Source organism: Leptodactylus fuscus, chromosome 11, assembly GCF_031893055.1.
Source record: "Leptodactylus fuscus isolate aLepFus1 chromosome 11, aLepFus1.hap2, whole genome shotgun sequence".
Classification (NCBI taxonomy): Eukaryota; Metazoa; Chordata; class Amphibia; order Anura; family Leptodactylidae; genus Leptodactylus; species Leptodactylus fuscus.
In genome coordinates, this window is record NC_134275.1 from 22414858 (window position 1) to 22435692 (window position 20835).

Consider the following 20835-nt stretch of genomic DNA (forward strand, 5'->3'; position numbering starts at 1 on the left):
AGGCGGCCTCCGCCTGATAGTAAGGGAGCGTTCACAATATTGTCGGTGTCCGACAGCTAGTGTCCGATGCTAATGTCTGCGCAAAATACTGCGTGGACATTAGCATCGGACGCTAGCTGTGTCCATTACATTTTGCATTGACTTAAATGGACATCACCCACGGACAGTAAAAGAACTCACCTGATGTCCATTTAAGTCAATGCAAAATGTAACGAACACAGCTAGTGTTCAATGCTAATCTCTGTGCAAGATTTTGCGCGGACATTAGCATCGGACACTGACGGTAGTGTGAACGCCCCCTAAGCAGAATGAATGACAGCAAGCAGAGATCTAGAAAACTGTGAGGAATTGCTACAGAAATTGAAAATAGTACAACTTTTTATTATACATATAATAGCATATAATATAATAGGATTGATCTCGCAATATTGGACTGAAAGTGGACAACCCCTTTAAGCTACATTCACACAACAGTGATGTCTTTTTTTTTTTTTTTTTTTTTAATGGACGTCACACAGCAGCATTCAATTCATTATCAGTGAGTGGAGTTATTCACATGACTGTTATTATGACGATCCGTTGTAACTATTTTAACTCTATACACTAAAATGTATAAGGGATCCTTGAAGACAGGTGCAAGGCGGCCGTGAAAAACGGATGTTTTGCCCATCGGGAATGTAGACTTAGAAGGGGACCCTGACCCACTATTACTCTTCACAACACCTGGAGACACCCTTTAATGTGTTCATAGAACAGTACTGGGTGATTGAAAAAGAATGATGCAGAATTCTAGACTCAGTATCCTTAACTAAGAGAATATATTACACATTTATTAACATGAAAAGAGACGCTGTCTATCCAAGCTCTACTAATATGCAATGTGATTTCCATTGGTGACACGGTAGTCAGTAGTCCAGTTATATCCAGACGCATAGCAGCATATCCTCAGATATGGAATCCACTGTTAGAGTGTTGTGTCTTCTCAGGTCCTGTGTTTGGGGGGGGCGAATACAGTAAGTTATTGATCTAGCGTAACAGAAAGAAGTTGCAGGGTGCTAGGTCAATGGCCCAGCCATTGCTGAATGATTTCCATTGCAACCAATCTAACATTCTGCTAGAGTTTCATACAGGTATCGTAAACATCCAAATGGAAATATGGAGGTGCATCACCCTGCTGACTATGTTCACGTCCAAGCTGGAGAAACGAGGGCATTTTGCTGTATTTTTTAGTCACTGGTCAGTTACTACTGATGTTACTGTAACTACAGGCCGCTGCTTTTGCACCATCATTTTTGACTCGCCCTCTATTAAAGTTGTCATCTGACTAAAGGGGGGGGTATTATATTAAAGAGGACCTTTCATGTCCTCCTGCACATGCAGTTTTTTATACCGCTAAAAAGCAGATGGTGCGCTGAATTCAGTCTACTGTCGGCTTTCCCGTTATGTGCTCCCAGGCTAGAGATATGGTATCAGCACTGATCTCTGCCTACCACCAGAAGGGCGTTCCTGACAGTCTAGCAGGGCTGTGAGAAACGCCCCTCCTGACAGTACTCATCCATAGACTTGTCCTGGAGGGGGGGGGGGGGGGGCGCGTTCCTCACCACTCAGCGTCATTCCTGGGTGATAAGGAACGCCCTCCCTGACAGTACAGGGTTATGCACGACTACAGGTTCACATTAGCGTTCGAGTCTCTGTACGAGACTCCATCCTACATTCCGCTTAAAATTGGCGGAGAGAAAAGTCCTGCAACGAAAACTTTTCTCTCTGCCATTTTCAGCGGAAACTCGATAGACCCAATTATAGCCTATGGGGTCCGCAGATTTCCGTGTGTAACCGGTTTTTAAGCAGATAGGTTTCTGTCTCTCAGGTCTCCAAGTGGACCCAAAAGACGGAAACCTGAATGCTAGTGTGAACCTAGCGTTATTAGGTATTAGTCAGGCTTGCTACGCGGAGCAGACATTGAGAGCTTGCTCTACATTTCCAACAAAGAAAAATTATGACGTCACAGGTAAGAGGTTACAGGAAGTAGCTTGAGGGTACACGATCTGTTTATAAGATATTTTGGAGCCACATCCAGTGTATGTCACCTGTACCTTCCTTTGGGAGCTGTAGTCAAAGCCAACTTAAAAATGGGACTGGATGTTATACCTTTTTACTTGACTTTACTTTATATGTCTTTAACTTTTTTTTTATTAAGTCTTTTTATTGTTAAAGCCCTATATTTTGGGTGTATATTAACCCATTCCCAACATCCACCGTAATAGTAAGGTATTGTACCGTAATGTCGCCTGCTCAGGAGCGGAGTGTCTGAGTGTGTAAAATACAGCGGAGACCTGGTGCTAATACTCGCAATTAGTGCTTGCATTTTTTTTTTGGTGGCAAGCTGCCCTTTTTGTGGTGCATGGGTGCTGCCATTGGTTACATAGTTACATAATAGATGAGGTTGGATAAAGACATGAGTCCATCAAGTCCAACCTATAACCCTACAGTCCCCTACAGTGTTGATCCAGGGGAAGGCAAAAAACCCCATGAGGCTCCTGCCAATTGCCCTATTTCAGGGGAAAAAAATCCTTCCCGACTCCAAATCTGGCAGTCAGTATAATTTGGTCATGTATCGCTGGCCTCCGGAATGAGATCTTGGGGTCTGGCGATCTTTTGCCTTTACAGCTGGGAGCCTATTGAAAACTCTCACACTTTACGCAGCCTGTAATACAAACGTTGATATTTTCAGTGCATTAGCATTATTATGGAGTCTAATATTTACAGTAAAAAATTAAAAAAAAATTAAAAATTAAAATCACACCACCTTTCTCTAGAACACATATAAAAGTAAAAAAAATTATGTGAAACAAATACATATTAGGTATCCCCGTGTCCCAAAACACCCAGTCTACAAACTGCAAATATTTTTCCTGTACAGTGAATGCCATAGTGAGAATAAAAATCCAAAGGGGACGACCACTGTTTGACCTCTTCTAAAAAAATTTAATAAAAAGCAAGCAAAACAATAGACATTTCCAAAAATAGTATACCGTATATACTCGAGTATAAGCCGACCTGAATATAAGCCGACCCCCCCGAATTTTACCACAAAAAACTGGGAAAACTTATTGACTCGAGTATAAGCCGAGGGGGGGGGAAATGCAGCAGCTACTGGAAAATCTCAAAAATTAAAATGGTCAGAGTTTTTGGGTGCAGCAGATTCTGGGGAAGGGGAGGGGGTGTTTTGGTTGTCTGTCTGCCCCTTCCCTGTGCTTGAGGACTGGGTTTTTCCCCCCACTTGGAATTCAGCCTGGCTGAATATAGGGGATCTGCAGTGCTCCTATTAACCCCTTCCTGATGGAACAGGAGCACTGCAGATCCCCTATATTCAGTAGCCCGGGCACTGTCAGACACAGGATACCTAATGTGTATGTGTGTCACAGTCATTTTCTACTTTTATATGTATTCAAGGGAAAGGAGGGATTTACAACTTTTTTTTTATTTTTTAAAAGCTTCTTTTTTTCCCCACTATTTTATGGGAGATTCTATACAATAATATTGCGGCTGGTCATAGACTCCACACCCTAAAAAAAAAAAATTCTATTTGCTGACTCCACTATAAGCCGAGGGGGCTTTTTTTCAGCACAAAAACTGTGCTGAAAAATGTGGCTTATACTCGAGTATATACGGTAAAAAGTACATCTGGCCCCGCCAAAAAATACCCCTTATGTATAACTGTACAGGGCAATATAAAAAGTTCCTATGGCTCTAAGAAATTTTTTTTTTTTTTTTTGCAAAGTTTTGCATTTTTTTTAAGTGGTTAAAATGTGAATAAAACGATATAACTTTGCTATTCCTGGAATCACACAGGACCCAATCAATAAAGCCACAGGCCTAACATATTGAAAAATGTTACCCCAAACCAGATGTGCCACATTTCAACAGAGATGAGCCAGGACACGTTGATCCAGGGTTTTTATACTGACTGCCAGATTTGGAGTCGGGAAGGAATTTTTTCCCCTGAAATACCGTTATGAAGTACAATTTGTTGTGCAAACATTAACCACTTCCAGACCGCCCATAGACTATAAACGTCCGGATAGTGGTTGCCTAGTTCTGACAGGACGTACCGGTACGTTCAATGAAAACACAGGCGCTGCACAGAGATCGTGCAGCTACTGAAGCTGGGATCCGACTGTAACTTCAGCCGGAGCTCTCAGAGAGATGCCAGGGAAGGTTTATTCCCTTCCCTGCCTTCCCGATCGCTGTGTATACAGCGCTCAATGAGAGCTGTATACACGGCTATGGGCGCCGACATGATGCGGCCGCCCTCTGACCCGGCGGTCACGTGATCCGCCAGGCTCAGTGTCTTACAAGAGCTGCTGGGTCCTACAGGACCTAGATCAGCTCTGCATACTGTGTATACAGCGTGCAGGAGGCTGTATTCCTCCTGCAACTGAGGCTAAATGTACCAGTCCAAGTTGCAGGGGAAATCAGCCTCCCTAACAAAAAAGAGAGTGATCAGATGTCCCCAAAGGTCTCTTATGACCTTATAGGGACACAATCTGAAAAAAATAAATAAAATATACGGTAATAAAAAAGTTTTTAAAAAAATGAAAATAAAATAATTAAAAAAATAAAATAATACGCTAATAAAACGCAGTTATAGCCCCACCCCCGACAACACCATACAAAATAAAAATTACCGTAACTGAGAGGAAAAACTATTTTATAAAGTTTTTCAGTGACACTTTATGTTACAGCCCTTAAAACCGCACATACAAAAAAAAAACCCGAAAATGTGTCTGGTCCTGGACCACAAATTGGCCTGGTACTGAAGTGGTTAAAGGGAGTTTATCATTAGAAAAACACATTTGTCCTCATGGCACATTGGAATAGCCTTTACTCCTACCTTTCATTCTAAGCTTCTCCCCGCCGTTTCTCTTTAATTCTGTTTCTTCTCTTATGCAAATTAGGATCACAGAGCATCGGGGGCGTTCTCCCTGTGCTCCGAGCACCCCCCACCTCATAACTTTCCACCACCCCTTTTATGCTTCTGATCACTTCCCTCCTCCTCTTCTGTCTATCACAGGCATTGGACGCAGCGCTGTACAGATATCAAAGCTCATACATGTGCAATCGGCTCTGCCACTTTGGGTCCGGGCAGAGCTGACTGCGCATGTCCGGATGGCCATTTTCCAGTTGTGTGCTATACGAGGGTATTGGTGCAGTACGTTCGTGTAGCAGACAACTGGAAAATGGTGATTTTCGAATGATAGACTCCCTTTAAGACCTCATATGGCTTATATTTGGAAAGTGGGGAGTCAAATTTGAAAATTAGTTGTGGCGGAAAGGGGTTAAATCTAAAATTCGATAAGATTGTCATTTGGTTCTAAATGTCCCCACAATTTCAAAGAGAGTAAATATTGCTTAATCGTGTTACCTTTTGCGCGTTAGTGGTGCATGGTTTGCGTGTATTGGTGTCCTGTCTACCCTGTGGTGGTGACGTCACAGATGTGGTTTACAGCGGCCTCCTGGAAGGCTGAAAGGGAGACCCTGGGCAGGTGTGGGGATCTGTCGCAGCAGGGACCCATTGACACTGCATTAGAGTAAGTAGGAACTGACGTAGACGGAGGGGGCCCTGCCTGAATTTGTCACTATTCCACCATTATTGTTATTATTATGTTGGATGACCGCAAAGGCGTTCGTAATGATAACATGAATGTCCTCTAACTTGTTTTGTGGCAACAAATTGGACCCAAACACAGATGCAATAAACATTCAGTATTTTTAAAAAACTGCGCTTCCCCTTGTAGGTTCAGAAAACGTCTTTATTAACAAACACACAAACTACGCGTTTCGGGCGCCAAACTCGCCCTTCTTCAGGTGTAATGGTTCTATAAGAAAGTATATTCAAAAAAACTACACGTTACATGTGTCTGTCTCTTGTGGTATCTAAATTAAAACAGATACAACATTACAAGTGCTCAGGTATTAAAAATACAGAAAAAATTTGGTAACCATTCCACAGGCTAATTCACAAAAATGACAAATGATGACAATTGTTATCAACTTTTTTCTGTATTTTTAATACCTGGGCACTTGTAATGTTATATCTGTTTTAATTTAGATATCACAAGAGACAGACACATGTAATGTGTGCTGTGTTTTTTTTATATATATACTTTCTTATAGAACCATTAAGGGCCCGTGCACACGGAGTTAACGCGAGCGCATTTTAGCATAATACACATGTATAGAATGCATGTGTAAAAAGAAGAAAGAAGGCGGCACAGCTCTGTATCAGGAATCCTATATAGATCGTGGTAACACAATTCCCTTTTTTGTTAAACTCTATATTCGGCAAGGATGCCGGTTTTAGATGGTTATAGGCGGTGCACCAAAAAACCCCAAGAAAACAAGTATATTGAAAATCAAAAAGAAGAATAATGGGGATGGGCAGTCACCAATCAGTAGACGAACAATCTTCTATAAAACAAATCCTTTATTGGGTACATGGATAAAATTCAGAGAGGGAGTGACAGCATATTGGCAGAAAAAAATGGCAACAGCCGTTTCGCGTCCAAACTGATGCTTTTTCAAGCCTAGAATGCAAGTGCAAAATACGCGTCGTGTTTTTTGCCACGTATTTTGACACTTTTTTTTACTTGTGTAAAAAATTTCATTGACTTCAATGGGAGTGTTATTTTTACACATGCATTCTATACACGTGTATTATGCTAAAATGCGCTCGCGTTAACTCCGTGTGCATGGGCCCTTACACCTGAAGAAGGGCGAGTTTGGTGCCCAAAACTCGTAGTGTGTGTGTGTTTGTTAATAAAGCCGTTTTCTGAACTTACAAGGGGAAGCGCAGTTCTTTTACCGTATATACTTGAATATAAGCCGAATTTTTCAGCAAAGTTTTTGTGCTGAAAAAGCCCCCCTTCACTTATACTCGAGTCAAGCAAACAAAAAAAAAATTTATTTTTTTTTTGGGTGGGGAAAGGGGGGTGGGGGGTCTATGACCAGCCGCAATAGTAATGTATAGAATCTACCATAAAATAGTGAAAGAAAAAAAAGCTTTAAAAAAATATATAATAAAAAAATAAAGTAAATAAAGGTTCGAAATCCCTCCTTTCCCTAGAATACATATAAAAGTAGAAAATGACTGTGAAAAACAAACACATTAGGTATCCCTGTGTCTGACAGTGCCGGTCTACTGAATATAGGGTATCTGCAGTGCTCCTGTTCCATCGGGAAGGGGTTAATAGGAGCACTGCAGATCCCCTATAGTCAGCCAGGCTGAGTTCCAAGTGGGGGAAAAACACCCCAGTCCTCAAGCTCAGGGAAGGGGCAGACAGACAACCAAAGCACCCCCTCCCCTTCCCCAGCAACTACTGCACCCAAAAACTCCGACCATTTTAATTTTTGAAATTTTCCAGTAGCTGCTGCATTTCCCCCCCTCGGCTTATACTCGAGTCAATAAGTTTTCCCAGTTTTTTGTGGTAAAATTAGGGGCCTCGGCTTATATTCGGGTCGGCTTATACTCGAGTATATACGGTAAATACTGAATGTTTATTGCACCTGTGTTTTGGTCCAATTTGTTGCCATTGTTTACACACCCAAGAAGTGTAGGACGTACTGCAGCTGTACCTGCCACAGGGAGGAATCCTCCACCATACGGATTGTTTCGCTAGCACAGAGTTGTGACCTAGGTTCACAACTCCAGAAGGTGAACTGTTTTCTTTCATTTTCAACCAATACCATTGACATTACTACACTACGGGTTGCTCGGTGTTCTCTCCTTTTTTGTCTTTGAGATTCCCTAATTTGTTTCATGATTTTTACAGTTGAAATTTGTAAAACAGACGTGCTTAGACTATTGCCATAGTTTTATAATCGCCACATTATCAAACTATGACAATTGGCTATAAAGTGGTTGCAGATTTTTTTTTTTAAGTTTATGTAGTTAACCAGCAAAGGTCAGGCATATAATAGTCCTCAATGTCACAAAGGAACCCTAGATAAACCCTAAGGATTAGCCAATGTTCATGAGCCTATTATCTGGAGGACACTGAATAACATAACGGTGGTGTGCATGGCAGGGTACAGAGAAAGCCACTGTTCTGCAAAAAGAACATTACTGTAGATCTGTACTTTCTTAAAGGGATTCTATCATTAAATTAAAATATTTTCTCTATCAAACGTAGGAATAGCCTTAAGAAAGGCTATTCTTCTCCTACTTTTAGATGTCTTCTCCGCGCCGCCGTTCGGTAGAAATCCCGTTTTTTGTCTGTATGCTAATGCGTTCTCTCGCAGCACTGGGGGCGTCCCCAATGCTGCGAGAGAACTGTTCAACGCCGCCTCCATCTTCTTCTGGAACGCCCTCCCCCTGTGTCTTCTTCCGTCCTGGGTTTCAATCTCCTAGGCTTTGGGCAGAGCAGACTGCGCATGCCCGCGGCCACAAGAAAAATGGCCGCTTACACAGTAAGCTGTGGGCATGCACATTCGGCTCTGCCCGAGGCCCGATGGCAGAGTCGACTGCCCATCCGTAGAAGTTTGAACCCAACTCCGGAAGAAGACGCGCAGAGAGGCCTTTCCTGAAGAAGATGGAAGCGGCGCTGGAGTGTTCTCTCGCAGCATTGGGGACGCCCCCAGTGCTGCGAGAGAACTCATTTGCATACAAAAGAAAAACAGGATTTCTACCGAACAGCGGTGCGGAGAAGACATCTAAAGGTAGTAGAAGAATAGCCTTTCTTAAGGCTATTCCTACGTGTGATCGAGAAAAAAAATGTGATTTTAATGATAGAATCCCTTTAAAACTCATCTGGGCAAACCAGAAGGCTTTTGGAACAATGTTTTGTGGCTCAGTGAGACAATATATGTTAGAGCTTTTTGTCCTAAATGTGACATATTTGGAGAAAGGAAAACACTTCTTTCTGGCATTGAAACCTCATACCATCTGTTAAACACAGTGGTGGTAGTATCATGGATTGGGTCGGTTTTGCTGCTTCTGTGCCAAGATGACTTGCTTTCGTTAAAATGTCAGGACATCTGTCCGTGAGCTGACTCTCAAGAGAATGTAGGTCATGCAGCAAGACAATGATCCCAAGCACACAAGTTGTTGTACAAAAGGAATGATTAAAGTAAAATAAAGTGAAAGTTTTGATTTACGTTATAACTGCTCAGCCATAGTTGGAGGCTACCTGGGATTGCTTTGTGACCTTGTGCACTTTTTTTTAAATGTAGATTGTGAGCCCCATATAGGGATCACAATGCACATTTTTCTCTATCAGTATATCATTGGAGAATGGGAGGAAATCCACGCAAACATGGGGAGAACATACAAACTCCTTGCAAATGATGTCTCTGGCAGGATTTGAACCCAGGACTCCAGCAGTGCTAACCACTGAGCCATCGTGGACTTTTATAAGCTTTGCTCTTCATGTGATCTTTGTTGCTTGAACTTTCCTTTGGAGGGCAGTAATGGTCTTGAATTTACTCCATCTGTAAACAAATTGACTATGGTTTGGTGAAGTCCAAACACTTTGGAGATAGTCTTGTAGCCTTCTTCAGACCAGTGATCATCAACAACCCTTCTTCTGAGGTCCTCAGAAATTTCCTTGGTCTTCACCATGATACACATCTACAAATCTATTGTGAGGCTCAGACTTATGCTAGCTTGGGTTTCCATCCTTTGGCTTTACATGGGGACCTGAAACACAGAAACCCTGTCTGCTAAAAAAAAAAAAAAACAGTTACACACGGAAACCCACAGATCCCATAGACTATAATGGGGTCGGCCTGGTTTCTGCTGATTTTGTGCTGAAACCAGTGGAGCGAAAAGTCCTTGCAAGACTTTTCTCTCCACTGATTTTAGAGGGGTATCCCCATGACGCTTGTTCACTAACCTGCAGGCTGTTGTGCTCTCTTCACTTCCTGCATTTCTCGGCACATAGGTGGGCGGGGTTTCACTTACACGGGATTGGTTGTAAATGAATTACCACAGTGTGAAGCTGATGTAGCAGAGCTGGATTTGAGTCAGTTTGCATTACATACAGAGGTAACGGACTCCCTATCGCAGCCCTTATCAGCCAAATTCAATTAAACCGACTGATAAGAGCTCAGAAATCCCGGAGCTCTCTGAGAAGCTCCTCTACTTAAAAGACACAAACAGCTCAGAGCTGCTTCCAGCCCCTCACTCCCCCCTGAGAGCAGGCAGCTACATCACTTGACAAATAAGCAGATAATCCCAAGGGCCATAGAAACGAGTGTAAACAATGAAGTGAATGAATTAAGATAGCGTTCAAACAAAGCAGTTTTGATAAAGCAATGCATTTAGGAAAAGTCTTATATCCACATAAACTAGCAGTATAGATAGGATCCTTGTGATGGGACAACCCCTTTAAGGAGAATGTGTGATGTGAACCTCACCTTAAATAGAAAGCGGCTGGCTCTTATTTCATGTTTACGTTATCTACTAATCCTAAAGGGTCACATACTTACAGATATGTTATATTTGATAGTTTCCTCCTATAAATAAATGACTAAGTATAATATTTTGTTATATTGCGTTCTCTGTATCTACTTTTAGGACCTGTATGACAATCTGACGTAGTGTTAGGTCAAACTAAGAAAATTTTGAAGACATCATAAACTAATAAGGACCACTGTATATAGTTCTGGAAAGTCTAGTGAGTTCTAAAATTCTAATATACAGTAAGGTGTTTTCTCCAAGATCATGATCATTTATGCTCTAAAACAGCGTTTACCAAACTTTTTGAGTCGAGGAGCACTATTCAGGACAGAAATTCTCATAGTAGCGTATATTGCGCTGTACTGTGAGAGGGGGTGTTGCTTAACGCCCAGTGATGACGCTGACCGGTGAGGAACCCCTCCCCAGTACTCATCTATGGACAAGTACTATTAGGAGGGGAGGAAGGGATTCCTCACCGCTCTCACAGAGCAGTGCAATAGGTGAAAGGTCCTCTTCAACAAATTTTACCTAAAACCTACATAGGTGCCAAAGATAACGAGTGATATTAACGATGGGGGGGGGAGGATTTCTAACGAATTGATATTAGATATTACATTTTCTATTAACTTTATTCAAAATGTTTTCTTTTTCAGTCACAGTTAAAGGTGCTCTATCAGAAAAATTTTGCTCCATGAGCCCCACATATGCGTGAATAGCCTTTAAAAAGGCTACTCAGGCACTGCTAATCTTATTTTAATACCCCCGCCCGTTTTAAAATAAAACTATAAAAACATATAGGTAAATCATACCTTAGCGTGCACTCTGGGCGGTGATGCACGATCTGACGTCATCTTCTGGCACGTCTACCTCTTCTTTCTTCTTCTTTCGGCGACGCCCTCCGGTTCTGGCTCTTCCCCGGCTTCATCTTCATCCTCTTCCGGTGGTTCAAATCCGATTGGTTGAAATCCGGCGCGTGCGTAGTAGCGTTCCCTCTGGAGCTACTGCACACACTCCGGTGGCACTACCATTCAGAAAAATGGCGCCGGAGTGTGTACAGTAGCTCCGCAGGGAGCGCTACTGCGCACGCGCCGGATTTCAACCAATCGGATTTGAACCACCGGAAGAGGATGAAGATGAAGCTGGGGAAGAGCCAGGACCAGAGGGCGTTGCCAAAAGAAGAAGAAAGAAGAGGTAGGCGTGCCAGAAGATGACGTCGGATCCTGCACGACCGCCCCGGGTGCACGTTCAGGTATCATTTACCTATATGTTTTTATAGAATGTGAACAAAGGATGAAGATCAGCATCACTCGGAGGAAGACGTAGAAAAATTCTTTATTCCATTTCCAACGTAAAAAACATATAACAATGAAGAAAAAGTGATGACAAAAAACACATTTAAAAAACGCCGACGCGTTTCGGAACACGCAGTTCCTTAGCCATGACTAAGGAACTGCGTGTTCCGAAACGCGTCGGCGTTTTTTAAATGTGTTTTTTGTCATCACTTTTTCTTCATTGTTATATGTTTTTTACGTTGGAAATGGAATAAAGAATTTTTCTACGTCTTCCTCCGAGTGATGCTGATCTTCATCCTTTGTTCACATTCTATTTAATTTGCTTTTTTGCCCGGATGGCTGATCGTGCACCCCGGTTGGAATATCAGAACACACACGGTGAGCTCCAAACTTTTTCTTTTTTTGGACTTTATATGTTTTTATAGTTTTATTTTAAAACGGGCGGGGGGTTTAAAATAAGATTAGCGGTGTCTGAGTAGTCTTTTTAAAGGCTATTCACACATATGTGGGGCTCATACAGCACAATTTTGCTGATAGAGCCCCTTGAAAAAATAAGGAACTTAACTACATATAACGAAAATCAAAAGTCCTGAAAACACAGATCCTATTTCTTAAATCGTATATTCAACGAACAGACCGTAGTGCCATGTCGGTAGAATATTAGGAGTGCATGTGAACCAGTATTTTAATTTTGAAACCCTTCACATTTACCTATTTTTTTTTTTTGTCAACCGTTTATTATTGCCATATCGCGGAGTACCTGCAGATGGTTTGCGGAGCATTTGGAGATGGTTTGTGGAGCACTTGGAGATGGTTCATGTAACACTTGGAGATGGTTCGCGTAGCATTTGGAGATGGTTTGCGGAGCACTTGGTGCACCGCGGAGCACAGTTTGATAAGCGCTGCTCTAAAAGATAAGTTTGAACTACTTCTCCGATATAGTATTGAAAAAAAGGGCACTATATGGCACCATACTGTGATGTACTGTATATTATATAGCTAGTGGTTACTTCATCCTGCAGTGCACTTATGTATAGTGTCTATGGGTGCTTTACGTTGCACTATGTGATGGAGTATACTCAGTTGAGACTTCTGAGAAAAGAACCAAGGAAAGTTTCTGCAATGACACAATAAGAAGAACTGAATATTATACAAGATTATACAAACTTGTGCATATCCTAATACAAGAAGCAGCAGTGCTTGAAAGCACAAGCAGAAAAGCGGAATTGCAGTCCTTATGTAGGGTCGCGGTGGTAAAAGAGAAAAAAAAATCAATTGTCAGCTTCTAATATAAGGTTACTAGGAATGGGGGATTGCTAAACTTTCGATTTGGTGTGGAAAAACTTTAACATTAAAATAGACTATAGGTCATAGTAAGGGTCTTCATATTTGGCCAGAGGGACTTTTTACTTATTTATCAAGTTGTAGACTTCCTACAGTCACTGGAAACTGTTTGATACTATAGGAGGAGCGCAGTGAATGATAAACAATACAAGTGTCACAAATTCCACATCTTAAAACTCTTCCTACACTAATAACCCACACAAATACTTGCACAGATACTAGGAATTGTATACAGGACAGAGACTGTCAGCATGATATATTCAGAAGGAGCATTCTCTAAGTCTTCTATTCACATAAAATACATACATTATTCATCTGTGCACTAACTCCTAATCCTTGGAGATAACAAGCCATGGCCTAATCTCTCTACAGTACCCAGTGGAGGTTTTCCATGCCCAAAAAACATTCGTCCTGAAGTGCCTGTCGAGATTTCAGGGCTGGAAACATTGCTAAAATCATTGTAGATGGTCCAGGGCTCCTGATGGCGATCAAAATAGTCAGTACAATGAATGCCACAGCGGGGGGTGACATGTCATTGTGTCTGCACAGTGAATGCCGTATAAACGAAATCCATTAGAAAGTTGCACCAACACAGTTTTCTTCAATTCCACCCCATTCTGATTTTTTTTTTTTTGAGTACGTCATACGGAATAATATATGATACCATTTGTCCTGCAAACATTAAACCCCCATATTCTGCATGAATGGAAAAAATAAAGGAGTTATGGGGTTTGAATGTTGGGGAGTCAAAAAATGAAAATTGAAAAATGCCTACGACGGGGTAAGGGGTTCGCCCTTATAGATCCCAAGTTATTTAGTTTAGCAGCAAGGATGTTTTACATACGTCCTTGGCTACTGAGGTACCACCCTGTCAGAACGTATAACATAGGTCCAAGGCAGGGAAAGGGTTTAAGGACCCGACGTCCTCCATTCTATTATGGTGGATGTCAGGAAGGGGTTAAAATCAATAATCACCCACCTGTACTCCATCTTAAAAAAAATAATAATAATTAGCAAAATTAAAAGTCAGCTTTTGGAGAAAAAAAATTGACCCATTTTGCACTTCTAATTTATGACTTGTCTCTAACCTTTGTGAAGTGGAGAGAGGTATAGTGTGGGAGAACTGGTATTTTTCCCCAAGACTGTTGCAGTATGCACAGGCGTTTAGCTTGTAGGTCCCAGACTGGAGTAAAGTTCGGGCCAGTCCTGCAGGGCAATCCATTCCAGGCTTGGAAACAGACCAGCAGGGCTTTGTAGGTAGCACAGGTGTGCTGGTTAGTGAGAGAGAGGAGAGAGACTGAAATACTGACACAGTCAACCAGCCTGAGAAAGCTCTGCCAAAAGGACGCTGTTAAAGTGCTGGGTATGTGTACCCCTTGTTTACTTTTGAACCCTGTCTGTTAGGAGGTCAGCAGTAGACTGACCCCCTGGTTAGTGAGGGAAGAACTCGTTTAGTAAGCCGCCGGACAGGCGTAGGTTTTTATTTGCATTTGTTTGTCTTGACACACTGAGCTGCTGAGCAGCACTACCTGTACCTGTAAGCTTGTCTGCTGCAATAAAGACTGCTGCTGGGAAAGAAACCAGAGCTTCTGAATCCCCCGTACATCACACCTTCCTTTTATCCCCTGATATACAATGGTCTTATCTGCCCTCTCTCCACTCGCTCTATTCTCATCTCGTTACAAGACGTCCTCCACTCTCTCTGCTGAAACTGTTACAATTTACAAGAGACTTCATAGTTCTTATTAAAGCTGACTCTAATGGTGACTAATTTCTGTGTGTTCTTTTGGTTCTTTCTGTAGTGACTGACACAGTAGACCACCAACATCTTCTCAGTATACTCCACTCTGTTGGCCTTAAAGGGGTTGTCCATCACAAGTATCCTATCTATACTGCTAGTTTATGTGAATTTAAGACTTTTCCTAAATGCATTGCTTTATCAAAACTGCTTTGTTTGGCCGCTATCTTACTTTATTCACTTCATTGTTTACACTCCGTTTCTATGGCCCTTGGGATTATCTGCTCATTTGTCAAGTGATGTAGCTGCCTGCTCTCAGGGGGGAGGGAGGGGCTGGGAGCAGCTCTGAGCTGTTTGTGTCTGATAAGTAGCGGAGCTTCTCAGATAGGGGAGGTAAGAGCTCAGAAATCCCGGAGCTCTCAACTCCCCTATCAGTCAGTTTAATTGAATTTGGCTGATAAGGGCTGGGATAGGGAGTCCGTTACCTCTGTATTTAATGCAAGCTGACTCAAATCCAGCTCTGCTACATCAGCTTCACACTGTGGTAATTCATTTACAACCAATCCCGTGCAAGTGAAACCCCGCCCACCAATGTGCCGAGAAAAGCAGGAATCGAAGAGAGCACAACAGCCTGAAGGTTAGTGAACAAGCATCATAGGAATACCCCTTTAAGAACATTGCTCTCTTGGTTCCCTTCCTATCTCCACATTCAGTGTGTCAGTTCCTGACTATCTCTTCTACCCTTCCCCTTGCCATCAGGGTTCCTCAGGGCTCAGACCTAGATCCCACACTCTTCTCTCTTTACACACAGATGGACGTATCACCGCTGATTTGGCTTTCAGTACCTTTTTTATGCCCTTGACACGATACTATATGTACCTAATTCTACCATTTATGTTACAGTCTGTGGCCTTACTATACCTATGAGGCAGCATGGCCACTGCCTTGAGGTTACGTTTCACTCATGCCTCTGAATCAGCTTCTGTATTCAATCAATTGCACCATCATGTCACCTGCCATCTCCAGAATCCCAATAAGTCATCAGCCCTTATTGTCACCCTGACATCTAGTTCACATTAGGTTTGCGCCTACTTTCTGGCTTGAGCTACCCCAACCAATCAGATTACCACCCAACTTCCACAAATTCAATCATGCCCTAAAAATACATCTTTTTAGACTGGTTTTCATATTCCCTAATCTGACTCTTCTACACTTAAACTCATTATACTAATTCTTCTGTTTAACCCTCTTTTCTACCTTATAACTCAGACCCTGTTGCCATCTTGTAAGGGTAAGTTCACACAGAGTAACGTGCCGCGTGATGTGGCACGTATACACCGTGTGAGACTTTGCGGGCTGTATACGCTCCCATTGATTTCAATGGGAGCGTGGATCGTAAACGCCGCATTAATTTGCGGCCGCAAAACAGTTCTGCGTATACGATCCCGGCTCCCATTGAAATCAATGGGAGTGTATACGGCCGCAAAGTCTAACACGGCGTATACGTGCCACATCACGCGGCACGTTACTCTGTGTGAACTTACCCTAATAGTAGCCACAGGCTCACGCAGCTTTATTGGTGTCGCCTTTGTACCGGCCCGTCTCATCTTGTTTCCTCACTTCTGCATTGATTGTAAGCTCTTTCGAGCAGGTCCATCATTCCTACTGCTGGAATTGATCATTGACCTGTTACTTTATCATGTCTGATATGGACCTCATTATAGTCTATGGTGTCCAACGGTAACCGCTTTTTTACCGGATTGCTTTTCCGTTTTTTGGGTCCCCAAAGAATGTAAACCCAAGTGCAGGTGTGACCTGCCAAATAAGCTCCCACTGTTCTGGTCCACAGGCCAGGTCATCGCCCAATACTGACTGTGGTGACACCAGGACATGGAGCCGCACACAAGAAACCTTCTAAACATTATCGATAAGAGAGGGTTTCTTTTTAGTCCTCATAGGCGACATGCATTTGCTAGTTGTCCACTGTAGTGTTTGTAGAAGTACAAAAAAAAATAAATTGTGTTAAAATAAATAAAAAAACCAAATATGAGTGAAATGTCAGTGTGTTTATACTGTCAGATACAAATATTGTGTTAATACGGTGACAATAAGGTTGTGCTGGCAGGGGAGGGAGGTGACGGCCATGTGATGGGCACATTTTTCTCTTGCCCATAAATGCCCGCTGTTTATATGTGCGATAACATTGGGGAGTGACTGGAATGTATCTCAGACAATGCCTGGTTTCTTTAGGAAAGGGCACAAGAGTTACAGTCCCCCAAATGACATTCCTAAGGGAGGAGGAGGGGACATCGGCTATCTATGCTCTTTTAAAACAGTTCTTTTCTCCCTCTTCTCTAAATACCTTTGTATTCCGTCTTCTACATATTTATTTTAAAAATTGAGTTTTTGCTCCTTCATTTCTCTCCTAGACTTTCCATTCTATATCTTCTTTTTCTAGCTGCATCTTCCCTCGCATTATTTCCACATCTACCTCCTCAGTATTTCATCTCTGGAATGTCTTCTGACTACAATCCAGGTGAGATTTGTCTTCTTCTGCCTTTCCTGAATACTCTATAACTACATCGGGACATCTAGTCTGGGAGTGTTACTCGGATTTCTGTTTTCTCCCGCAGGTTTTAGATTCTGAGTAGACGGAGGAATCTCAGATTTGATCAACATGAACCTCTGCTGGAATGAAATTAAGAAGAGATCTCACAGCTTAAGGTATCCGTCCAGTCTATTGATGACCATTGACAAGTCCAGAGCGTGTTTTTGAATAATTTTTCCTGATACAGTTTTTAAGTAAGAAAATATTCACACATGGCAGAAAACGTCTTTGGCTGTCCTAGTCAAATCCATTCACAGACCCTATTCACATGTACAGAAGTGGATTTTAGTTGCAGATATATATATATATATATATATATAGTACTACCAGCATTGCAGGTTTAGTATTTAGCATGTACATGAAGATACTGCAGGTAAAGGTCTTGTGTCTTTTTGGATACAGTAAGATGTTCCATAGCTATTAATTGATTCACGGTAAACGGTGGATTTTTATTATTGTGCAGTGTTGGACGCTCACTGTTGTCCAATGTTAGTGTTTACCTGTGTGAACAGATCCTTGCACATATAAATATTACATATATCCCCATGTTCCATTATTCTCCGCACTTCTGTAGCAGGTGCACATAACTATTCTGGATGAGGCTGTCGGATCAGCGCTCTCATTCTCTGCCTGGTGATAGGTATTTCCTATTATTTCAGTGTGATTCAGGTCTTAGTTCCCGACCCCAGGTCGTCTTTCACTATCCTCTTCATGAAATAAAAAAATTTTTTTGAGAGAAGTCCTCAGTAGTTGATACCTTTATTAATGGCTGACTTAAAAAAAAATGATGACATATTGCGAGCTTTCGGGATATTAAAGCTATCCCTTCATCAGGTTGGTAGGGATAGCTTTAATATCTCGAAAGCTCGCAATATGTCATCATTTTTTTTAAGTTAGCCATTACCGTAATAAAGGTATCAACTACTGAGGACTTCTCTCAAAAATGTTTTTTATTTCATATCCACTGGCTAACACAGATACACTTCTATACTCATCTACACTTGGTTTTTGTTGTACGTTTCTGACAATTGTTTTTGACTCGCAGCGTCTTTTGATGTCGCGGTGACTACCTGTTCTGACTTCATGTTACCCCCTGACTATGTTCTACTGCTATCCAAACCTAAACTACTGTGGGGGCAGAAACCTGGGGATATCCTTCAGTGAAGTCCTGATCACTATTTAAAGGCTTCTATTAGCACAGTATATTTAGTGCATAGTCTGTTAGTAAGATGGCGGTCCTTTTCCCATACTATGCGACCATTACATAGGGAATCATAGTCTTATTCGTTATAAATAGTAGATGATGAGGAAATAAAGTGATTGTCGTGTAGGCGGATGAGGCAAGAAGGACATAAACATTTATGCTCAGAATGGCCATTCGTTTCAATGGGGAGCGCTCGTATGCCAGCACCTATAGAAATGAATGGGATCTGCTTTGTACGCACTCATTCTGAACGTGCTCGCAAATTATGCGCTCAAAATGCTACCATTCTTTTAATGGGAGTAAGGGGGAGTTCACACGATGTAACGTGCCGCGTGATATGGCACGTATACGCATGTGAGAGTTTGCGTGCCATAAAAGGTCCCATTGATTTCAATGGGAGTTAGGATCGTATACGCCGCGTTATTTTGCGCCCATGATTTTGCTGCGTAGGGCACTGTCCTAGAATATGAGCTGGGAGGCATGCATGCCAGTTATTTGGCACAAATTACACCAGAATTCGGACATATTTTTATTAGTTAATTTGCCCCAATGAGTCTATAGTTTGTATAATGTTTAAGACGCTATCAACAATTGCACTCCTGTTCATTTAAAGAGGCTGTCCTAGATAAATAGTCATTCCTACCCTAATCTAAACACCCTCCCTCCACCTACTTTATAGATGACATAATTTAGCAAAATGTATAGATATTAATATGACACACATATGGGACCGCCTCAGGGACATTTTCTGATTATCCAGGGATGATCCGTTTCACCGTTTACGGAAACGGAACATCACTAGTACTCCCCTCCTCCATGCCATCAAACTTACCTTCCTGCAGGGAACTGCTCTTCCTACTCCTTCTGTGACATCTGCCTGCATGTGTGCAAGCGAGCCGGAGTCCCGGTTTTGCGCTATAGCCGACACTCAAGCGCAAGAGTGGGAGCTGGAAGCAACTACAGCACAGTGCTGGGGCTACTGCGCAGTGCAGAGGAGGAGCCGCTCTCCGCAGGAGGAAGCCTGGATAGAAAGAAGACAGGTAAGTATAATGGGGTAGGGTAGTGGGCAGAATAGCTAGGGAGACAGGGAGGGGTGTTAGAGAGGGAGGGAGATAGTTTGAGAGTCTACAACTACCAGAACGCATTGCATTAGCTAAGGCAGCAGAAAGCTCCACCCTGTAAACAAACGCAGAAGACGCTAGGCGCTCCCAGAGAAACCCAGAAATCACTCAAAACACTGCTAAAGGTGTTTGTGTGCACTTATTAACCCATTAATAGCACTAACAGATCTTTAAAAAAAAAAAAAAAAAAAAACAACAACATTTTTTGCCCGTAATACCTCTTTTAACTCCTTTTGGACCTGCTCATGTGAATATATGGTACCTATCAATATGCCTGTCTGTCGAGCTACCATATGGTTATGGTCCTTGTTTTCCCCACACGGTCCCTCCTTTCCAGCCTCTGGTCCAAGTGTCCTCTTTGGGACTGGATTGGTAAGTAGTAGACGGGGGCTCAGGAAGGACCAGAAGGTGTTGGAAGCTTATGTGTACTCTACTAGGTGGAAGCGTCTATTTGTGAGTGGTGGGATTCTAGTGGTGACACTAATGAATTCTCTGGCTGCTGTGAAATATGTCTGAATTATTAGCAGACTCCAGAATGGAAATCTACAGCAGTGAGGAATTGGCCTCGATTTCAGATATAACCCACTCCTGTTTTCTGGCGTGAGTAATAATACATTTGTCAGGTTGAGGTGTCCTTGGTTTCCTTCCCTTCTCCACTCACTTTAGTGGCATAAACTAAGCACCATGCGGCAACGGTTGTCATCTACGCCATTAATATTTACATCTAATTTTCTTAAATTTGGTATGTGGCCTAATCTCCTTGTTTCCATGGGTGCGAAATCAAGTATATTGGCTAATACTTTGTAATAAAAATATGCCTTAATGTAGGATTTATGGTGTACTATATAGTCTATTTTATACTAGGCAGACCTTTTCACTTTGTAAAAGTTGTCTCCTCCATCTTCTCCTTAGAGCACGTCTAGAAGCATTTTCAGATCCCACTCTTAAGTTGCAGCCACCGCTCCAGGAGATCATTGACTGGCTAGGGCAAAAGGATGAAGATTTGTCGGCCCAGCTTCCCCTGCGGGGTGACCTCTCGGCGGTGGAGCAAGCGAAGGATAAACATCTG

The 20835-nt window shown here is 42.2% G+C and overlaps 1 protein-coding gene across 1 annotated transcript in view; it reads left to right on the forward strand.

The window, feature by feature from the left end:
• Positions 1–20835, forward strand: part of DRP2 (dystrophin related protein 2) — an 81759-nt gene that overhangs the window by 17050 nt on the left and 43874 nt on the right. The window contains exons 2-3 of the mRNA XM_075259366.1: positions 17467–17557; positions 20679–20835. Coding sequence (XP_075115467.1) covers positions 17511–17557; positions 20679–20835 — 204 coding nt within the window. The 5' untranslated portion in view covers positions 17467–17510. The remainder of the gene's footprint in view (positions 1–17466; positions 17558–20678) is intronic.